We start from the raw sequence: 23,671 nt of genomic DNA on the forward strand, positions 1-23,671 counted from the left end.
GAACTTACTTTGTGGATATACTTTGTATTAACAAATAGGTCCAGTTAAATAAGTCCCTTATTTTCAAACAAGTGTTTTTTCTTTTCTGTATCAATGCCACAAGTGGCACTGATACTGAAAAGGAAAGAAAACAAAGAAAAAAAATGGGATTAATGCACTAACAAAAACTACACTTGTTCAGAAAACATTAGTTGATATGGGTTTATCAACTCGAATTGAAGATATACCCGAACACAAAACCGAAAATAGTTCCCAGGTTAGTAAAAGGAAGGACAACATAAAAACCTATTGTACTGGATAAAATTTCAATTTCTATTACAGCACTGTCTCAACAATTGATTGATCAAATTACTTTAAAACCAAAACATTTTAACTCGTTCCTAACAGAAATGAAATTTCTCTATGTATTTATACTGTCTTATGTCTTAAAATATTTATAAAAAAAACAATTAATTTAATATATTTTTTAAAAACCCTCATTATTATGTGTATCCACATAAAAGTTTATTTTAGCATTTATAAGAAACTTTTTTTCAATACTAACTGTTTTGAAAGACTATAAATTATTAAACCATACTAATGAAGATCAAATATAACATTTTGCATTAATATTCACAGCAGATTTCAAACTATATAATAAAATATGCAAAGGAAGAGAAAGACTAGTACGTCTTCTTCCATGCACAACTTAAATAACATAACCTAAATTTGTTACTTCTTATGAAATTTGACAATGTACAAGCATTAGTAAATAAATTAAAGCTAAATAATTAAAACTAATATTTAGCTAGTTATTTTGCAGGTACACATTGCACAATGGTAAGTAGTAACATAACTGAATATAAAACTAACACTAAAATGAAAATTGATTAAAAATTATAAATCAATACCTTAATGGTTTCCATCCACTTCGGCTTATCTTCATGATAATAAATAACACTTTTATACTCATTGATTGTTTCAGAACCACAACCTAAACTTATCACATCCTTAAAGTGAAAAAATAAATTAATTAAACATTTTTAGGGGCAATAAATTTAATTATTACAAATGATATTGGACTAGATTTTAATAAAAAAAATATAACTGGTGAAATAGTTCTGCATGTATTACTAACAATGAAGAAATTAAACCAACCATTTTCACTCCAAGGAAATATTTCAGCGCTTAAAATCTTGATTGCTGTATGAATTACTAATACTAATGTTTGTTTTGCTTAAAGTTGAAATGCATCATCAACAAAAAATAAATACTGAGTATTGTTTATAAAATCTAGTGTCATGCTGAGTGCTCGGTACAGTACATACTCGGCACTTGATTAACTTGTTGAGTAACCAGAACTTAACCACAATGATTATGTGCTTGGCCAACCCCAAATAGTGGGTAAAAAATAAGTATATTTATGTATAGCAATGAAGACAGCATTTTCAATTGATTCAAATGTAAATTAATAACGTACAATCACTTACTAATGCTTGACTCATAAAAAATAAAAGTTAGAAAAACATCTTACATATAAAATTATTAAAAAATAAAATTTAGTTATACATTTGTAATTTTTACCAATAGCTTTTAAAAGAAAAAAAAAAATTTTTTTTAATCATTATGAGTTTAAAGCTATAAAATTGCACAGAAAAGTATGAAAAGTCTAAATGACACTTAAAAAAACATTTTTGTGTACAGAATTTTATTATTTGAAACTAACTACATTAAAATTTCAAAACTAAAAACTCAACAAATGCAAACTAGTTACCTTAATTAATTGACCCTTTTCATTAAGAGCTTTAACAGAAACTTCAACATTTTTGTCTGATGATTTAGCACCTTTTGTGAAGTCCCCATGTGAAAGAGTTAAATATAAATCATTTCGCACATCACCTAGATGACAAATATAAAGAAAAGTAAATTTTGGGAGGAAAATAAGCACAACAAAATGCTGTCAAAGAGAAAGGATGGAAAAAAATTGAGTTCAGGAATATGAAGTTTAAATTTAAGATTGAATAATACATAAAGCAAAAAAAAAAAACCTATTAAATAGATGCTTTACTTGCCAAATCGATTCAGGGCCGGATTTAAGGGAGGGCAGGCGAGGCTACTGCCCCTGGGCCACCACAACAAAGGGGGTCCCACTATACAATTTTTACAAAATATCCTAACTTTCACGGGTCAAAAAAATCGAAAATATCAGATATATACATATATATCGAAATATTCGGATATATATCAAAGTATCGGATATTTTCGAAACTATGATGATCTTTTTGAACCCTGATTAGGGGCCTCCACTCCTTCGTTGCTCCGGGGCCTCCACACTTCCAAATCCGGCTCTGAATCGATTAACTCCATAACACAAAAAGTCGAGAAAAATGAAGAAGATAGTGTTATCCATTGGGAGTGAATGGACCCTCGTGTTCAGGGTTCATACACTTTTGGTTAAAAAAGTTCCCTGACTTTTCCAGGTTTTCCAGGTTGTTTTTTAGAAAATTCCAGGTTACTCGCTTCATTAAAAATTTAAGTTTAAATAGTAATATTTTCAAAATAATTAAAATTGTTTAAAGTAGCAATGCAGAAGAACTGAAACTTCTCCCCTTAGATTAAAAAAAAAAAAAAACTTGGATTTTTTTTCCTTTGTTTTCTCTGTCAAAATTTTAAGTTTTTTTTAAACATTTTGTTCAAAATTGTTTTAATTTGTTTACTATTTGTTGAAAACAGAGTACTTTCAACTTGTTTTAGCGTTTTTTTTTTTTTTTTTTTTGATGTCACGCGTAATATTATAGCGTTTTGCTGTAGTCCTGCAGCAACCTTTTAGCATCCGCTTTTGGTTTACAATACTTTTTATTTTCTTATAAGTAGGTTACACAAAACATATTGAGCAAAATGCAAAGCTAAATTTTAGTATAAATATAGTTAACTTGTTGCATCAATTGGCATACCATGTAATGCATAGTAACAAAAATCAACATCTGCCGATCATAGGCCAATGCCAATAATCTTTTTTTTTTCCACATATTAAAGGACGCTTACATTAAAATTTCAAATTTTCTTTTCCAGAAAGTATTAGTTAATTTTCAAAAATTCACAACTTTTTGCACATTTTAATGTTATTTTCAATGTTACTCATTGATATAAACATCCAATTCTGTTTCTGGAAGTTTAAGTCTACTTCCATTGTGCAAACGATCAAATATGGCGACAAAGTGAAAAATTTAAAATAATAAGTAGATTTTTGGATTTGTAGTATAAAAGTAGTAATAAATAATTAATAATCCTTAAAAGGATACAATAAAAGCAAAATAGTCAGTATTTAGCACATAAGAGTCTAAATCAATTAAAACAAAAAAATGTTATAAAGATTAAATTTGGCATTTTTCCAGAAAATAATTACAAATTATCCGGAAAAAAAGGCACAATTTGTGTTGTTTTCAATAGTTTGCATTGCAATTAACATCCAATGCCGTTTTCGGGAACTTAGGCATTTAAAAAGTCTTGTGTACTTCCATCTTGGGAATGACCAAATATGGCGGGTATGCCCAAAAATAAGAAATAACTTTTTTAATTTGTCGCATGAAGACAATTAAAAAATAATTAATCTTCATGAAACTACAATTCATTGAAAAGTTTTTATCACATTTGCGTCCGAGGCAGTGAGGAGAAGATTAAGTTTTAAGAACAAAATTTTTCATTTCTCAAGAAAATTATTTTAAATAACAATAGAAAAACAATTTGTAGACCATTTTTTGTTATTTTCATCAGTTTTCAATTAAAGAAAACATCCAATTCTGCTTTGTTTTTAGAAACTTAGGCATTTTAGGATTGTATCCACATCCATCTTGTGAATGACCAAAGATGGCGACTACGTTTCACACGTAGATGAAATGATTTCCGATCAAAAAAAAAAACTATTTTCCCCGATCGACCTTCCCATCTACAGGTTGTGCTTCCGAAGCAGTAAATTGTCTTCTCTCCTTTTGAGTTTGTGCATAATTGATGTTCACCTGATTTTTTTCCCCTTGGGAACTACTGAGAGCCAAAAATGGCGGCTGCTGAAGATTTTTTGGGTCGCCACTTTTTTCATTGCTTTAAAATTGTTACAATTTTTTTTAAATACATCGATAAAAATGAAGATTAGATCTCATAAAACCAAATTCCCTGGGAAAAAATTGGGAAAAGAAAAATTTTGGGGACACATTTGGAAAATTCCCTGACATTTTTGACTATGTCATTTTCCATGATAATTCCAAGTTTTCCCGGAGCGTACGAACCCTGAACCGAATAGAATGTTGTGGCAACCCATCTAAAACTTAAGGCAGTAGAAAGAAATGCGTTCCCCTCACTGACTCCATGCAAGAAAAACTTCGCTCTTTTGGCGCATTTTTCGTTGTGAAAAAAAAAAAAAAACGTTCATTTCTCGATCGCAGTTTTTAAGTGCCAGCGTCGGTTTAGATAAAAATTTACAATTTTTTTCGTGAAATCACAATAAAAACGAAGACTAGATCTCATGGTACTTAATTCCTTGAGAAAAAAATGGAAAAAAATTTTTGGAGGACAAAATTTGAAAACTCCCTGACTTTTCCCTGACATTTTTGACAGTGTTATTTTCCCTGACAATTCCCGGTTTTCCCGGAATTCCCGGAGCGTACGAACCCTGGTGTTACATTTTCTGCCATCGCAGGATGTACTGAACCAAAAGCTTAATATAAATTCATATTCTAAGCACTGATAAAGCACTATTAAGGCAGAAATGAGGATTTTTTTAAAAAGTGGAGTTAATCGATCCGGCAACTGAGGCATCCAAATCACAAACTAAACTAACAGGAATGTGATTTATTTAACATCTTGCTTCAACACAGTTAAACTTACCTGATTTTCATTTTGAAGTCTAGTGTCGTATTAAGACCACGATAAATGCTAACATCAAAGCAGCATAATAAAAAAAAAACATTAAAAAACTTTTAGCCTATAACATTGACAAATTTGAATTTTTAAAAAGCATAAATTCAATCTTGTATAGTGTCTATTTATCTTTACCACATCAAATAACTTTGAAAAGTAAAAATTTAACAAACAGTGATTGTAAAATAAAAACTTTAAAGTATCAATGATTCTAAAAGGTGAAAAAAAAAAAAAAAAAAATCTAGGTGTCAGTGAATAGATATGGTAGAATGAACTGTTCACACATTATGCAAAAATAAACAAAATATTTTAAAGCAAACAAGAAATGTCTTTATTTTTTCAGCAAGCAATAGATATTGAAAGAATAACACTTGATTTACGAAATTTAGTAAACATATTCTTTTACAGAAACATTGTAGCCTCCAAAGAATTTAACAAAACAAATTTTTTGTAAAATAAAATTAATTCAAACTATACACTGAGGGGGGGATTCATCCGTACCATTTACTTCAACAAAGTGGGCTTAATCCATGTTACATGAACATTGAAAAAATCATACCAATTTTGTAAAAGCAAGAAAAAAAATAACAATCTTGCTTTATCACAAGGTATGTTATAACTTGAAACAAGCTGATGTGTGCATCACATGAGTTCCTTTTGCGCCCATTTACGTAATGATAATAGGAGATAATGGAGTAATAGATAATGGAGTAAGCAAAGAAATACTTAAAATATTTTTACCCCAAGTTCGTTACGAACTGAAACATAAAAACTTTTTATACAGATTAATTTTCCTAATATTGGACATTTTAATGGGATTCAATGTTTAACTCTATAAATATCGCTAATAGTAGCCAAATTGAAACCAGATAAAAAATTTTTTAAAAAATAGCCAAGTTGGCGATAAAACTTGGCGACCAAAAGACTGTCGATATATCACCAAGTGTACAACAAATTATAACACCACCTGAGTTTGCATTGAAATTAACAATGATTTTCGTCCCCAAAAAGGTGCAAAAGATCCCCTTTGAAACATCTGAATGCATCCAAAACGGGAGGTGCACAGCTAGACCCCACTAGCAGTCTACATACCAAAGTTTAACATTCTACGACATACTGTTTTTGAGTTATGCGAGATATATACGCACATACATACGTACATCATGAGAAAACTTGTAATTAATTCGGGGATCGTCAAAATGGATATTTCGGGTGTCAATACGTTCTTAGGCCACATGTGATCCGGTTGGAAAAAAAAAAATCAATATTCATTTGAAGGCGAGCAAAATGGAAATTAAGGCCCGTTTTTGGGTGAATATTTTTTTGCAAATACAATACTTCCTTTACTTTGTAAAAGGAAGTAAAAAGAAACAAGAAGTTTTCTCACAACTAAGGTAATCCAACATTCCCATAAAACAGTGTTTCCCAAACTTTCCATATCAGTGCAGGAAAGTATAAGCTGAGCTCGAAGTCCACAAAAATTTTATGCATCACAAAAATATTGCTGATTAAAAGCAAATTAATATTGTGCCAATCAAGTATTTCTGAATACCTTGTTAAATTAAAGGTTTTCATTAAGTCAGGGCTTGCTATAAGCAGGGTTGATGTAGCTCCATTATAATGTATTATATTTATTAAAATATTTAACTTTTAAGAAATGTTTCAAAAATTTTATATAATTTTTATGCAAAAATTTGGAAAGTTCGAAAGTGTAACATCCTTGAAATCTTGTAGTGAAATCCCATTACAACGAATTTAAATTGACCGTAAATTTTGTTCACTTTAATGAGAATTTCATTGAAAATGAAATTCAAGCAATGTATTAGAAATTAAACGGGATTGAAAATTTCATTGAAACAGGTATTTTGTTGCATTGATATACGTTGCCAATGTAATTGTATTTTAATTTCTTCATTAAACATTTAAAATATCAAAGCTATATCATAATACAATGCATAGTTCAGATATTCTACATCATTACTTTTAATGTCACACTAATTTCCAGAAAAACATACATTACTACAGAGCAGATTTGGAGGGAAAAAACATCAGAGTAAGGTACTTACCTGGCAGTATAATTTCAGGAAATCCCATTTTGCGTGCCACCGAAGTAGATTGCGTAATGAGGTGAGGATTTTCTTCTTTTACTTGTTTTAGATCCCCATGAAGTAGCTTTACACATATCCAAAGTCCTTGTCCTTTATGTTCTTTTTGAGAAACTTCCTTAAACGTTAAAACTTTTCGAAGCAAGTTATCTAAAAAATCTCGTTCATTGCATCTGTAATTCAGATTACACATAGAAATTGTGAGATTTTACAAAACAAAGCAAACACGTATATGTAATCAATACAATTTTCAAAATTCAAATCAAAGCAACTAAAGGATATAGATATGAAAAACAATTTTCAAATCTATGGTTATCTTTAATAAAATGATAAATATTTTTAATAGAAAGTCACCAAAGTGAAATAAATTGAGTAAAGAGCACACAGGAAACCTAATTATAATAGAGCTTATATCTTGCATAAAGAATACCTGCCAAGTAGTTCAAAAAAAGGTAAATTAAATAAATGAATAAACTTTTGCTTCTAGAAACAATTAGTTTTAAATATTTAATATGTTCCTAAATGCAGCAAAAATTATACCAAAAATTAATCGACTATATCAACATTTCTTCAACAAATATTTTACCAAAAATTAGGAAATAAAAATTTAACATTTAAAAAAATATATAATGGACTTTTCTAACCAACCAAATGCTCCAAATGCTTACATCTTTCCAAAATTTTTGAATTGCTAACATATTAACTTAACAGTGATCCTAAAAAGTAACACTGATTTCATGCTACAGAATTTTGGGAATGCCCAAAAGCATTTGTGCAAACAGTAATTTTGTTCCAAAAGAAACTGGGAGGGAAAATTGACACTAATTTTAATAATGATACGTGATAATTCCAATCTGCTATTTCCAACAAAATTTGTTTGAAGTAAATCCAACTTCAAGCGCGGAATCTACATTGACTTTCAGTTTCCCTGTAGGCGCTAAAGTTAAAGGATTTGAACTGTTCAAAATAGAAAATTGTTCAAATCAAAAAGCTATTTTATACACATGATTTTCATCAAAAGCTTTTTCCAACAAAGTTTGCTTAAAGCAAAGTCGCCTCTAAGTTTGGAATTGCTTTAAAGTTCCCCGTAATAGCTAATGTTAAATATTTTTGAACTGTTCAAAATTTAACGAAAAATAGTTCAAATCAAAAAGTGAAATATAGGAACAAGGTTGAGATCTTTCAAACAAAAAAAATTTGTTTGAATCGGACTATTCAATCAAAAGTTATTGGGGGGGGGGGGGGACAGATCGACAGACATTTTCACCCATCTCAAAACCCTACTTTCCAATTTCTAATTTTTTGATATATTTTTAATTTTTTTGACTTTTTTTTGTTTTTTGATATTTTTAAGATGCATTAAGCCTTCTTTAATTCTTTTTTCTTCTTTCTCCGACTTTGATTGGGAAAGTAGGCTAAAAACGGATTGTGAAAAATATATCCTGTAAACAAAAATTAAAAAAACCCCATCATGCATACACTAATAAGATTAAAACCTTTGATTAACAAATAAGGTGCCAAATAAACAAACAAACAGCATCTTAAGTGCCCATCAAACTTGTTTATTTCAAATCCGCCTATCTGAAAATTCTCTCTCTACGTCAAACTTTATCAATTTTCCAGCATTCGTAGCATTAATTCAGCATTTTCCCATGTTTTATTAGAAACAAATTTTCCCCAAAACCACTGTGTCTTGACTTTTGGTCATAATCACTTGCAATTTAAACACAAACAATGTTGATCAACAGTTGCAGGCAGAAATCATTTTTTATTATATCAACAGTTCTTTCTCCAAAAATCATTATTGACGTAGCTAATGAAATAAGTAAAAATTAAATTATAGTAATAAAATTTTTTTTTGCAGTAAAAATTTTCTTAGACATAAAATGCATTTGCAATTTATAACAAAGCTTTTGATTACTCTTTCAAAAAATCCATTTTATTTAGTTGAGCCATGTTTTAATTCTATCAGTTACTTTCTTTTTTGCACTGTTTTAAAGCACCATTTAGCAATCTTATGCTTTGTTTCAGCATTATACACAGTAAGATAAATAAATACCTTTGTGCTGAATAGTAAAGTCAAAACAAACAAGTGCTTCTACTTACGTTGTTTGTTTTGACTTTATTATACACAGTGTTTTAGATCTTTTTTCTTTTTTTTTAATTTGTGAAAAATAAAAATATTTTTTATTTTGGAAGTACAGTAAAACCTGTAAAGTTGACCACCTTTGTAAGTTGACCACCTGCCTATGTTGACCGCTTTTGTCAGGAACGGAATTAGTCATATCTTGTATAATGAAAGAAAACCTCTGTAACTTGACCACCTTTCTATCTTGACCACCTGTCTATCTTGACCACTAATGTACCCCAAATTTGGTTTGGAGTATTGTAAAAAACCCTTTGTAAGTTGACCACTTAATTTATTTTTTAAAACTTAATTTAGCAAATTATTTTATTTCATTGAGCAATCACGATTGCTTATTGTTCTCACTTGACAGTCCTTGATGTTCCGGTTCCTTTTTCAGCTTGGACCAGGCCTGCAGCACCACCGTCCACCGGCGGCGGCGCGGCTGGTCCTGAGCTCTGTCCCCCAGAATCCACTTTTGCTGAGCGGTGGCGTCCATGTCCTACACACACATGCTCATACACAGTTGCCTACGCGCGCACGCCTTTACACACATACACACGCCTACGTGCACACACGTAAGCCTACACACACAACTATATACACGTAACCACCCAGGAGGAGGGACATGCTTGGAGGGGAGAGCCATTTCTAGAAACAATAACTCTAACCAGTAGAGTTGTCGCAACTCGTGATTGCGAAAAACATAATTTGAATTCAAAGTTTCGGAACTCAAATTAGAGGGTTTTTTTATTATTTTTCTTATATCTTTCCAAAAATATTTTTGATGCCAGACCAGCATTTTACCAACTAAATAAAACAGCAGCATAACTAAACCTCCTTGTAAGTTTAACCCCCACATTGAAAAACTACTAAGAACCCTTTTACTCTAAAAAATTGTTTTTCTTTTGTTGTTCTATTTGAGATTACCTTTTGTACTCTCTGGTCAATGAAAACATGTGTCAGTAGAAAAGTTCAAAGTATTTTTTCCCAGATTAAAATTAATTGAAAGGGAGAAATCCAGAGAAAATTAGCTGACACATATGGAATTTCCAAAACTAGTGTCTAATAAGTGCACCAAATTTCAATAAGGAATTATTTTGTTGAAAAGTAGATCATCATGGTTATAAATGTATTAAATGTATATGAGAAAAAAAAAGGAAAAAATTTGTTATTTTTGATTAGCTATGAATTTTTAGGAACTATTAATATCAAATAACTTTTTATAAACAATGATTTTTTTTTGACCAATTTACTGAAATTTTAAATTTACATGACACATTATACGTCATTCTAAGAAAATAACCTCCTAAAATATTTGAATAACATTTTAAATTATTGTTTCAAAGTAGTGTTAAGCAATGAAAGTGAGTTGAACGGAAAGAGTAAGTGTCAATTAGTCAAAAAATGAATACATGGTGCAAGAAATGACAAAAAAAAAAAATCATTACCCCCTTTATAAGTTGACCACCAAAGTACTGCACCGCAAGTGGTCAACTTACACAGGTTTCACTGTAACTGCAATGACAATGAATTTGTACAGAACTTTTTTGAAATGTTTACCGAGGGCAATGATATAGCAGGTAAAAGTAATAGTAAATAATCAACTTACTGCACAAAAGGAATAAAGTATTGTTTCTCTTCATCACTTTCCAATTTACCATTGAGTATGTCAGTTATGTCCATTGCTAGTAAAAAAAAATACAGAACTTATTCTCATAAGGAAAATCTTATATATACACATTTTAAAAAAAGTATATACAGACGAACCTCGTCAAACTGCCACCGTCTTAGTTCGCCAAGAAATATGGTGAAAAAATTGTTCAGCATAGGAATGCAATACAAATTTCCTCCTTAAACACCACCTCGCTGTCCACCAACCACCACTGATTTTCGAGGGAAACTGCATACTCGGTATGATAATATTGCTGTTCAAACCGCCATCTTGAAAGATGGTGATAGTCATCCAGGAGAGTGAATGTCTATGAGGGGCCACAGCGGGAAATCATGAATGTCGCACATACCTGCCACTAATGCCCCATACAAATGCATCTACATTAGCCACTACGAAAGTTGTCCAGCTTTCTTATCTCTTTTTCTGTTTAATCCACCCCCTGTCGCCAAGAAGCATTGTTCCCAACATCTCCAGGAATTTTAACTGGATCTTATCTGATCTCCCACTTTTTCAACCTTTTCATTTTGACATTTCACTACTCAGCTACAAAAGCATTCATTCTTTACCCTCTTTTCAGTTTCACTCAACGATGGAGGATGCTGAGGCTTAGCCTGTTATTGGACACTGTGTGCAGACTTCAGCAAACAAAATTGTATCAATATTCTATAACATCGTGTTCTTTTGCTTCCTTTTGCTAAGATGCCGAAAACAATCTTTAGCATGTACGAAAAAATTCTAATTTGTGAGTTTAAGAATAAATACCGATTCACAAGCCATCAATTTTTTTGTCAGGGCCTGATTAATGCACGATCCTGTGGGTCCGTGGACCTGGGCATAATTTTAAGGGCACCAAAAGTGGGTCAATTTATTTCTACCCTTCTTTTGAAACTTGAACTTTGGTAACGTGCAGGTTTTATTGTGAATGGGGTACCAAAGTGAACAAGGACCTGGGCACCACTTTGGCTTGATTGGAACTTGGTTATACATAGCTGCCAACATATCAACTTTAAAAATCTTACAATACATGCCATAGGTGTATTTGTACACTTTTTTAACCAACACACAACAAACAGTTAAAACTAAAAACATTATATTTTCAAATCTTTACTTGTAATTAATCAGCACAGAAAAAAACTAAAAAAAAAACTGGATTTGAAAAAGAGAAACTTAGGATCACAACAAGCAGTTAGTTTCAAAAAGGCAGGCCAGTGCATTTAAAAATTTAAGAATACAAGTGCACATTTTTGAAATATTGTCTAATATTTTTCTGTAAGAGTTATCATTTAATATTAATCTTAAAAAATATTCTTTTGGAAGAAACTAATAACTTGCTGTATTATCTTACTTTTTCTTTCGTAAATTAATGCAGTCAGCTGCTTTTGCTGAAACTACTTTAACTGGAACTTAAGCTTTCTTAAGTTGCTGACTTAAGAAACATTCAAAAATTTGATTTCAATAACTTATTCAAAACGAAAGTTTTTTTTTTTTTTGTAAATTCTTAATGATTAAAATGTTATCCAGGTTATTATCAGACAGAACTGCACAGCTCTGTCCTCGCCTTTCTGACACTACTGAATATTCTTTTACACACACTCTGCATTGCTGTGAGGTATGGCTAGAATGGGAAGCATAGGAAAGGAGAGCCTTTCATACTTCAATGAACCATTGACATCAACTAATTTCTTCAAAGTAGCCTATTTTTTATCAATCCTCTACCTTTTTAGCACAACATCAGGCAAATTATCTATTTGTACAGAGCGAAATTCACTTTGGAGCTTATCTTCGGCTCTTCATCTGCAGTTTCTCTATTCTTCTGAAGCAACATAACAGGAAACTCATAAAAAAAAGCAATACCCAGGGATCTAAAACCTAATTATCTTACAATTATACCATAAGATCTTACAAACTTACAATACCTCCAAAAATCTTACAACGTAAGGCTAAATCTTACAAGTTGGCAGCTATGCTTATAAATACTTTTCAAGTTCTGGAAAAAGGAAGAAAAAAAAAGGTAGACAAAGTACCGTCTGTGAGCCCTGACACACTGCTGGAAATCAGATGGCTGTTATTTTTTAAATTTCGTTTGGAAAGGAAAATACATTGCTTCAAATGTTTTTCATGAAAACGTGCATTTATGCAGGTTTGGGGAAAACTCGTTAAACCTCCACCCTTGAAAGTCGCCACTTAGTTTGGCAGTTTAACGAGGTTCGACTGTATATAATAATTAGAGATGCACAGAATATTCAGTTGAAGTTCGGTGGACTGCCTATTCAGCAGACAAACCAATTATTTGGTTTGGTGGAATACTCCAGTATTTGGTAACCGAATAGTAAATACATTTCAATAATTGACAATTAGTAAACAAACACATATTATCAAGAAAACTAAAGAGATAACACTTAGCTCTGTTATAATAAAAGTTTGTTGCTTTTAAATTTTTCTTAAATCTTATGGCACATTACATCAACCTTAGTATAGTCAAACCTTGCTATAACGTTCTTCTATAATAGTTACCCTTTTTTCACCAGAATGCCCGGGTCTAAACCACTCTCCTCACCAACTGGTTCCTCTGCAATATTATGAACTTCACACTGACATGGCTAAATTATGCTAGCAAAAAGCTTTTCTGTTGGGAGGAAAGTTAAATTTATTCTAAAATTGGAAAACAGCAAAAGCTTATTCTCATTTTGCAAGAAATTTTCCCTTTTTAAATTTATGGTAGACACTATCTGGCAGAATTATAATTCTAAAGCAGCTGTCAGTGTTTTGCCTCAATTTTCTTATGATAAAAACTAGGTAGAAATGTTGTGGTTTTAAAATAATTGACATAGCAATCTACGAACTGGTACATAAAATCCAAAAGTTTGCATCCAAGAATAACATCTTTCCTATACTAGGAATTAAAATAAAAATAATAATAATAATAATTATTATTATTATTATTTTGCTATTGAGTAAATAAGTTAATACTAATGTTTTACTTAATTTTTTCCCAATCAGTTACAGAAGTATTTTAATACTAGCTTTTACCCGCGGCTTCACTCACGTTGATGTAATTTTTTTTCAATCGATTCAAGTTTACGGTCAACACAGGCAGAGGTCAAATAGTTACCAAAAAAGTGGTTTGTCTCCAGTTTCGCTGACAATTCAAATTTCCTACCCCTTTAAATGTATCAAAAGGTATGATTAAAACTGAAAATCAGGGGGAAGGGGGGTAAATGAAATGTTGCGGAAACTGGGAAGACACCCAAAAAATCAAACAAAATAAATCACGAAAACGTTCAGGAGTTCTAAAGAAAGTTTGGGTAATTCTCAAAATATCCAATTCGAGTGAGGTCAACTATTCTTAAATAAAGTGAAACAGTACCCTTATAATCCCGATCTCCGTCAAATAATATCCAGCGCTACACCGGCTATCTAAATTATTGTATAATATACAGTTTTTTACGGGAGATATCTTCCCAAAATAGGGTCAACAATCACTACAAATCCGGATTCTAATAATGTCCCTTTAGAGTAAAAACACAAAACCTTTAAAATCCCCATCAGAAGGTAATCAACTGTTTCTAAATAATGTAAACGGTCCTGATTACAATACCAAAAGGTTCAGAGTGAAAATACCATTAAAGTCAGAGTAAGGACAACAGCTTTTTTTAAAGTTCCCATTCCCCCGGCGTTGTCTGGGTCTGTAATAATTATGAGAAACAATCGCTACTTTTATTCGTTCTCTGCTGTAACTGAAATAACTTAAAACACACCGCTTTGACGTGATTAAAAATAGAACTTCTTCCTAACCCATAAAAGTAAAATGGCAATAAGTATGAAAAACAAAATAGTACTCTTTTTTAGAAACGAAAAAATGATACTTAAGCATATAAAAATTTGAGGAATTTCCAAAATATGAAATTAAACTTCACTTGTTTAAAAAGATTTATCTTTTTTTTTCCGATCATAGTCTAAAACCTTGTCTATATTGCTATTGAAGTACAAACTTTTAAAAAACGAAGCCGCCTGTAATCCCATACTGCGATTTAAAATGTTATTAAATTTGCATTAATCGTATTGGGATACCTTAAATGAGGCTCCCCCTCCCTACTTTGTAAAACTGTGTGTTACTAATTTTCATCAAAGAGATAGTGTCGCCAAATACTGAGATACTTCTGGTGATTATAAAATGTTGCTACCCAAAATGTTTCCAATAAATAGTAAAAATTTGGCAATTACAGTCGTCCCTCGCTACTTCGCGCTTCGACTTTCGCGGCTTCACTACATCGCGGTTTTTTCTAAGTTTTTTTTCTTCAAATATAGTAATTAGCCTTTTTAGTGCGCTCGTGTTAACTTTTTTCTACAAAAGAATAACAAAGTATATCTCTTTTAAGTAATGTAAGTTTTTAAGTAAGGTCTGCGGGTCTCGTTGTACTAGTTGAGGGAGTGAAGGTATAAAATCGCCAAAGAAAGTAGGGAATCGCAATCTCATTTTAACCGTTAAGCACTCACTGGAAAGTATAAATCACTGTATTATTACTAGGGGATAAATACATCTGTAAATGGTGCTCAACAATGCACTAGCTTTTTAAGTTGTATATGTAAATGTAGAGGAAGAATGGGGGCACCTACGGTCACTAACGGGCAATTGATTCATCATCGAACAAGTTGAGGGTTTTTCATAGATTAGTTGTTGTGTGCAGGAACTGCGTGTGTGTCTAGTTTATTTCGCAACGGATTAACAATCTGATATCAATTACATCTAACATATTTAATTTTCTCATATTTTGTGCAATACATTAAGTAATACAAATGTAATGGCAGCTAAGGGTGCTCTTTCATGTCTAGGGGGCTCTAACTATGATAAAAACCTATTTTAAATTGCCGTAAATAAGTTTTATACGCTCTAATTAGAAAAATATGTAAAGAATCCTACTTCGCGGAAATTCAATCATCGCGGTAAAGTCTGGAACGAATTAACCGCGATAAACGAGGGATGACTATTAGAAATTGTGCACAAAGACAAATTAATGGTTAAAATAGTTATAAGTTTTTGTGCTGTTTATGGATTTGCTTGATTTAGTTGGCGAATTATTTTACGTGTTAACAAATTTAAAGAAAGAAATACCAAAGAAAGGCGATATTTGGTTACATGGTGAAAACCGAGAAACAGTAATGCGTACTCTTTAACTTCACAAAGACAGTCGAAAAAATTGCCAAATGCCTTAGCCATTGAAATGATTCCACAAAAAATGTTTGGCTAGATTCCTGCTGATCGATCAAATACCCAGTTAACACAAATAAATTTTTAAAAAAATGCACTAGTTGCCTCAAAGTTGCATTAAAATGGAAAATAATCGGCCGAATCCATGTATTATTTGCCAATCTTGTGCATAAACTTTATTTCAAGATTTGACTTCAGAAAATCCTTGAACAGTCACGAAAAGCAACAAAGATAGTCAACAATACAACAATTGTCGCTTTCGACAGGGAGTTGAGATGATACACTAAATACTGTATTGAATTGAGGAAAGCCTTCGAACATGGAACTAAAAAGCTCATAACTCGTTTCTTATTCTACTTAGAAATTTCGAACAAATGCCATCTTCAGCAGAAAATTCTCAGCTTTCGATGGACATATAATGTAAATATGTGCAAGTATTTTTTCATCCCCATATTAGAGAATTTATATGAAAATTGTGTTTTATTGCCCCCCCAAGGGGTTTTGCCCCCCATAACAGGACAAAAACTACCCTATGTGTTATTCTGATGCATAAGCTATATTATTTTAAAGTTTTATCAAAATCTGTTCAGTAGTTTTTGCGTGAAAGAGTAACAAACATCTATACAGACAAACTTTAGCATATATAATAGTAGTAAGATTGAATTATTTCAGTAAGTTTGCCACCTTGGAAAAAAAAAAAGGAAGTAGCAAATCCTTGGTAATAGCAATCTCTAAAGACAGTTCATTGAAAGTTCATTATAGACGGGTAAGACTGCATTATTAAGTCACTTGAACAGCAACCAGAAAAAGGAAAAAAGAAAGTTAGGCTAATATTAAGTGTTCATAAATATGTTAAGTCAATTAACTGCCATTTTTTAAAAAAATAAAATATACAGCTAAGAAAACAATTTTTAATTCTCAAATATGTAGAAGGAGACTGCTGCTATTTTCTTCATTAAAATGCCTTAGTTTTTGGCATATTTTATTTTTTATTTGCTTTAAATTAATAATTCTACTTAATGTATAGTATGCTAAATGGGAGTGCATATACACATCTCAGAAAAGACGCAAAATAAACAAAAATTTTGATTTTAAAATGGCATAAAATAAAAATACAAATATTAGTGAAAAAAATGTTAATCTTTGATTTGGTTGGAATTTTAACTAAATGTTCCGCATTCGGTGCATCCCCTTTATTAATAATAATAAAATATGCGAGTATTAACACTTTTTTGCATATAAGACAGAAATTACCAGCGACTCCAAAAGGCCTCCTTAAACCTTCAGATGATTTTCTTTGCATGTGTGTTGATCTTTTGTGGTCATGCTCTTTAAATTCCATTGCTCCTAGAACAAGGATCAATAGGTTGATTTTTTTTAATTGCAAGAATAAAAATTAACACATATGTTTCATTTTGACTAAACATTAAAACTAAAAAAGACAACGCTAAACCTGACTTATCCTGAAGTATACTGTATTCTGCAATTTATTGAGTTCTACGTTCAAGGTACAAATACATAAACTTTACAAGATACTGATTTTTTCATTGAAAGACAACTGTGTTTTTATTAGGATCTCCAAAAATTGAACAATTTAAAGTTTGCTGGCATATAGTTTTGCATATAAGATTTCAAGGAAAAGTTAAATTTAATTAAAGATTTGATTAGATTCTGATCAATTAAGCATTAGCTTTATATATATATACTAGGGGGCTGTCGCCCCCTGCTTGCTAACGCTCGCCAACCCCCGGAACTGCTTACACAGTTCCTTCGGATCGCTACGTGATCCGAGCACGCTACGCTCGCTCACCGGTCACCAGATATTGGTCTAGCTTTATCTGTATCAAAAAAAAGTAGGTTTTCTTAATATGAATATCATAACACTTATGATTTTCATACATTTAAAAGGGGACAATTACTTTGACATGCAACTCGTGCATTGGATTATTATAAAGCAAAAGTTTGCAATTCCATTATCTTTTGAGAGAAGTATGCAAAGGAACATTTTTGTACTAAAATTACAAACATAATATAATCTTTCTTTCCTTCATTTACTGAATGCAAAAGAAATTGCAGCGAAAAAAAAACCCTACAATGTTAACACACTTAAAAACATTTCATGGTCATTAACTATACTATGTTCAGTTTCAAAATATGTGTATATATATGTTTCAAAATGTCTAACAGTTGCTAAGAGCAAGCAACTTCTGACATTCTCTGAAAGCAGTGATTTAGTTTTAAAAAAATGTTAGAATGAGTGTTTTAAAAGTCAAGAAACCAAATCCAGTAGCACGACAGCTTATGAGGGCCCCAAGGCCTACTGTACCCATCTCACTCCTTCTAACCAAGGGCTCTGGGGTGCTAGGCAGATGTTCCGGTTAAGAGGTCAGCCTAACGCGGAACCCCCGGTGTTTAGTTCCCAAGCATACTTGGAACTTATTTTATCGACCCACTGAAGGAATGAACAGCTGAATCAATCATGCCCAACCCGGAGATCGAACCCGAACCTGCAGCGTGGAAGGGCTACCAATGAGCCTCTGGGCTTCAGAGCACTTGAATATAATTTACGAAGAAGAGAGCAGTGGGCTACGGAGTCTTTAGATGAAAGATCTGAACGCAGATTGGTCAGAAATGCTGCCGATACGCTAAGGTGCACAAATTTATACTGTCTTCAAATCGAGAGAATTTTGCAAGTGTTTCCGAATACATTTACGGACTAATCATGCACTTTACTGGAGGAAAAGGGTTGACCTAAGAATGATAATTATAAAACTGCAGCAAAATATTATTGTAGCAAAAAAAAATTATTGATTATTATATAACGCTAAAATATTTGTCATATCTCGGATACCATTTATTTCATTCAATAGCAATATGCCTTTTAAATTCAAACGTAAACAATTTCCAGTTAGATTAGAATTCCTAATGACTATAAATAAAGCAGATGGTCAAAATGATTTTGTGAAAACATATTAGCAGTAAAATCAGGTTTCCAAATTTGTTGCTTTACTTTGCCACTGTGACTCAGTTCTTAACATCAATGCCATTGCAAAAGTATGTGAAATGTTTTGCTCTTCAGGTCTTCACGATTCAATTTGTTGCTTTACTTTGTCATTGTTGTTCAGTTCTTAACTTCAATGCATTGCAAAACTAAGTGACATATTTTGCAATGAGAATTGTCCAATAAATTCATTTAGTCTATGTGGAATAGCATAATACAGTGAAGCACTTTTTATATGTTTCTCTTCTATTCGTTTTTATCAATTATACGTTTTTTAAATTGTCCCTGGAGGGTCTAATATACATTTTCTTTACAAATTATACATTTTTTCATTTGTACGCTTTTTTCATAGTCCCTTCAAAAACGTATAAGCGGTGCTTCACTGTACATAAAAAAATTAGGTTGCAAAAAAAAATTCAGTATTTACAGATTGCAGTTAGTTAGGCTTGACCACGAAAAGAAGGCGGATGACCTTGAAGGGAAACATCATTTGTAACAGGCAGAATCTTCCAGAAACACCAAAGAGGCATGGTCCTCCAGAAGAGGCATGGTCTCGCTAACCCTATCTATTCCAAAATAATAACAAACAACCTATTACAAATGATGTTTTTGCATTAAGGTCATCCACCTTCTTTTTTGTGGTAAGCTATAGCAGGGCTGTGGAGTTGGACTGGTTTTATGGTAAAGGAGTCAGAGTCGAAGGTTTAAAATTTCAAGAGACGGAGTCGGTAATTTTCTCTCAAAATTCGCAGCTCTCCCAATATTTGAGGAGTCACAGCCAGAGACAGACTAATTTTGGGTAAAGGAGTCGTAGTCTCTAAAAATCCTGTAGTCAGAGTAAGACATTTTTCCTCCGACTCTGCAGCCCTCGTAAGCAGGGAACTTTAATTTTTGTAAGCACTATGGTTAAGGGAAAAACCTTTCGACATCAAGATTAACTTTGCAAAGGATTTTTAAAAAAAAGAAGAAAATCATAATACTTCTCTGCATACACGATAGAAAATTTCTGGGTTTTCAGATACTATGACTCTTGAATGCCTTACATATCTGTGATTGAAAAGTGGTTTTGTCAAATCTAAAAAAAAATTATCAAAAGTTTGACTTTGTGCGTTATTTATAGTTATTAGGGGAAGGCTAATCTAACAGGAAATTGTTCACGTTTGAATTTAAAAGACACATTACTATCGGATAAAATAAGTGGTATTCGAGGATAAGTATCAGTGTTATTATTAGCATTTTTTTTTTAAATAAAATAATATTTTTCTCCAGTTTCATTACTATCACTGTCATTTCAACTCTATTCTCCGGTAAAGTGCATGATTATACTGGAAATATGTTTGTAAGTAATAACACTTACAGAACTCACTCGATTTGCAATTCGCGGTTCACGGCGTGCGTTTGCGCGCCTAATCCTATCGGCAGCATTTCTTACCGATCAGCGTTTAAATCTTTCATCTAAAGACTCCCAAGCACACTGCTCTTTTCTTTTTAAATTATATTCAAGTGATCGAAAACACTCATTCAAAAATCGAAATTCTAACGTTAGACATCTAACGCTAGAAGCGAGTCTGCAGCACTTGTAAACAGCGATCGTAAACAAAGCGGATCGTTGCCAACGGAGAGAAAGAAATAAAGGCTCGTTTTGCGCCACGCATAAGCATTATATATATATATATATATATATATATATATATATATATATATATATATATATATATAAAACATAATTATAATAAAAGTGGAAAATATTGAAAAGAACACACCAAAAGCCCATAGATGTGCAATGCAGCAAAACTAAAAAGCCAAGTCAATATAATGTCCCGTGGATGGCTAACTATTCCGTACTTGTTTTCGTAATTAGTCGAGGCGAAACCCTGTTTTCATTTTTAGGTTTAAGCTCTAGTTTATTGTTTAGAGATTTAACATGTGGTGCGTTTTGCCCAATGTTACTCCATATTGCATATACTGGAGCTTAGACACTCTCTTTTAGCTCATGGTTAAATGTTTTGAACTTTTGGCCATATTTATTGAATCCTCCATGGTTGATGAGCTCTGGATTCATACTTTGTCTTTTCCTATTAAATAGCTGCTTGCAATTTTCCTTTTTCTCATCATTATATATATATATATATATATATATATAATGAGCAAGAGAATGCTCAAGACTAATAACCTCTAAATGCAATAACCTAATTAAATGTATGACTAGAAATGCATGATTAAAAAATAGTTGAAGACAACTTAAAAATAAAAACCAAATTTATTTGGTCATTTAGTAAAGTTAGTTAAATAAAATTAAAAAAACATTTGAAACAACGCGAACTAGAGCTGAGCTATATCAATCTATTATATATCTATTAAAAAGAACCCGCATCGTTGCATAAAAGCAAACGAACGCTCAAGTCAACTTGCCAGAGAGAAAACACCGAAGAAGTCTCCTTTCTACTCGAAACATTTCCTTTTATCGTAAGTTAACTCATTTGCATGCGGACGCCAAATCACCTGATACACACCAGCATAGCACCTGGCCAATGAGCATCAGGCACGTGCCGATCTGTTACGATGCATCACCGATTACGTGAAGGTCGTGACGTCATAGATCGGCGACTGCACGTGCGAGATACGTCATCAGGCGTCCGCATTAGAAGAAAGAAAAACATCGTTGAAAATTTCTCAATGATTAGGCAAGTGACTGATATTATGGTGGGATAAGTGGTGAGATGAATTCGTTAATTATTATATAAGGGGCGCTAGGCCAACAATGCCCCCCCTCTCACCATCTTATGAACATTATTTTCTTATACATTTAAAGATAATTCATTTCCTAACAAATCTCAATACCAGCTCTAGTTTTACAAAAAGATTTTGAATAAATATAAACATGATTAGTAGATTAGTTAAATACAACAACAAGCAAATTCTTTTATAACAAAATATCACTCAATCCGATTCCAGTCCGTTCAAACTGTTCCATTTTCCAAGTCAGTAAAAAGTCAATCAGTCCAATGTCATATAAACACATTCAATCTGCAAAAATTGAAAAACCTTGGCGAGTATACAAATACTTGGTATAAACACATTTGAACAGTACAAATATAAACTGTAAAACGCAAAAAATATACATATAACTTTAACCCGTTCCCAATAGTTAAAAATAGTTTACTTTTCCCACATTACTACATTTTCAAAAAAAATTAAATTACTAAAAATATCACAAAAGCAATTACATTACAAAAACATTTTCATTGAACTTTATTAGTTCAGATCGAGACAAAGGCTTAGTAAATACATCAGACATGTTATTTTTACTTCTAACAAATTCAACATCAAATATATCTTTATAAATTAAATCGCGTATATAAAAAAGCTTTACATCAATATGTTTCGTCCTATAATTTTCGATCGGTGATCTCACAAAATCTATTGTAGCTTGATTATCAACTTTTAATACAGATTTAATTTTGTGTTCCTTGTTAATTACCCCCTTATTAACACATTCATCAATGATTCTATCAAACCAAAGAAGTTCTTTGCCGGCCTCTGTCATTGCAATAAACTCTGATTCCATCGTTGATAAACTAATGCACTTTTGTTTAAATGTTCGCCATGAAATCGGCGATTTGTTAATGAAAACAATCTGACCTCCGAGTGAAGTTCTATCGTCTCTGTTAGAGGCGAAATCTGCATCAGAATATGTTACAACTTGAATTTCATTGCATTGTAATTTAAGTTTGTAATTTCTAGTTTTAGAAACATAGCCTAATAATTTTAATAAACCATCCTAATGCTTTATACCGGGGTTATTTTGGAATTGGCTAAAAATGTTTGTAGCGTAACTAATGTCTGGTCTTGTTCTGTTTGCTAGAAACGAAAGACAACCTAACAAATTCCTGTACGGTATTTTTGACATATTTTGTACATCTTGCTCGTTATTTGGACAATCTAGTTTAGTGTATATAATACCTTTACTTATCGGCAATGAGGAGATAGGGATATTGAATTTCTCAAAACGTTCATAAATTTCTTCAATATAGCCAATTTGACTTAATGAAAAACAATTCAAATCCTCCTCAAATTCTACGCCTAATAATTTTTTAGTTTTACCTAAAATTTTTAGATCAAAGTATTTTTGTAACAAATCTAAAACAGTTTGTATATCATTTTGACTCTTTCCAAATAAAACAATGTCATCTACATACAAAAGTAAAATTACAGAAGATTTATAAATATAGACACAGTTACACCATTCAAATTTACAAAAACCTATTGAAATCAATTTTTCTTCTATTTCGTAAAACCACAATCGTCCACTTTGGTGGAGTCCGTAAATTGCTTTATTTAGTTTACAATATAAATTTTCCATCCCCTTTTCTACAAAACCAGGTGGTTGTTTCATATAAATTGGTTCTGAAATAGGTGCATAAAGGTAAGCATTTTTCACATCACATTGGATGTTTACCCAGTTTAATTTTACCACCAAAAGAGAAAAGAAAAATCTTATAATGCTGAAATTTACAACTGGCGAGTACGTAAGATCATAACTCTCATATTTCAATTGAGAACTCCCTAAAGCTACTAGGCGACTTTTGTATCTCAAAATTTCCCCATTTTCATTTCTTTTGACTGTAAAAACCCAGCGAGAGCCAATTGGAGTAGAATCATG

The 23,671-nt window shown here is 31.8% G+C and overlaps 1 protein-coding gene across 1 annotated transcript in view; it reads right to left on the minus strand.

Annotated features, from left to right (window-relative positions):
* Positions 1 to 23,671, minus strand: part of LOC129217643 (dedicator of cytokinesis protein 1-like) — a 91,278-nt gene that overhangs the window by 48,424 nt on the left and 19,183 nt on the right. The window contains exons 11-15 of the mRNA XM_054851972.1: positions 17,262 to 17,354; positions 10,736 to 10,811; positions 6,960 to 7,171; positions 1,754 to 1,878; positions 891 to 989 (exon numbers count right to left, since the gene is read on the minus strand). Coding sequence (XP_054707947.1) covers positions 891 to 989; positions 1,754 to 1,878; positions 6,960 to 7,171; positions 10,736 to 10,811; positions 17,262 to 17,354 — 605 coding nt within the window. The remainder of the gene's footprint in view (positions 1 to 890; positions 990 to 1,753; positions 1,879 to 6,959; positions 7,172 to 10,735; positions 10,812 to 17,261; positions 17,355 to 23,671) is intronic.

Source organism: Uloborus diversus, chromosome 2 (assembly GCF_026930045.1).
Source record: "Uloborus diversus isolate 005 chromosome 2, Udiv.v.3.1, whole genome shotgun sequence".
In the NCBI taxonomy this organism is placed as follows: domain Eukaryota; kingdom Metazoa; phylum Arthropoda; class Arachnida; order Araneae; family Uloboridae; genus Uloborus; species Uloborus diversus.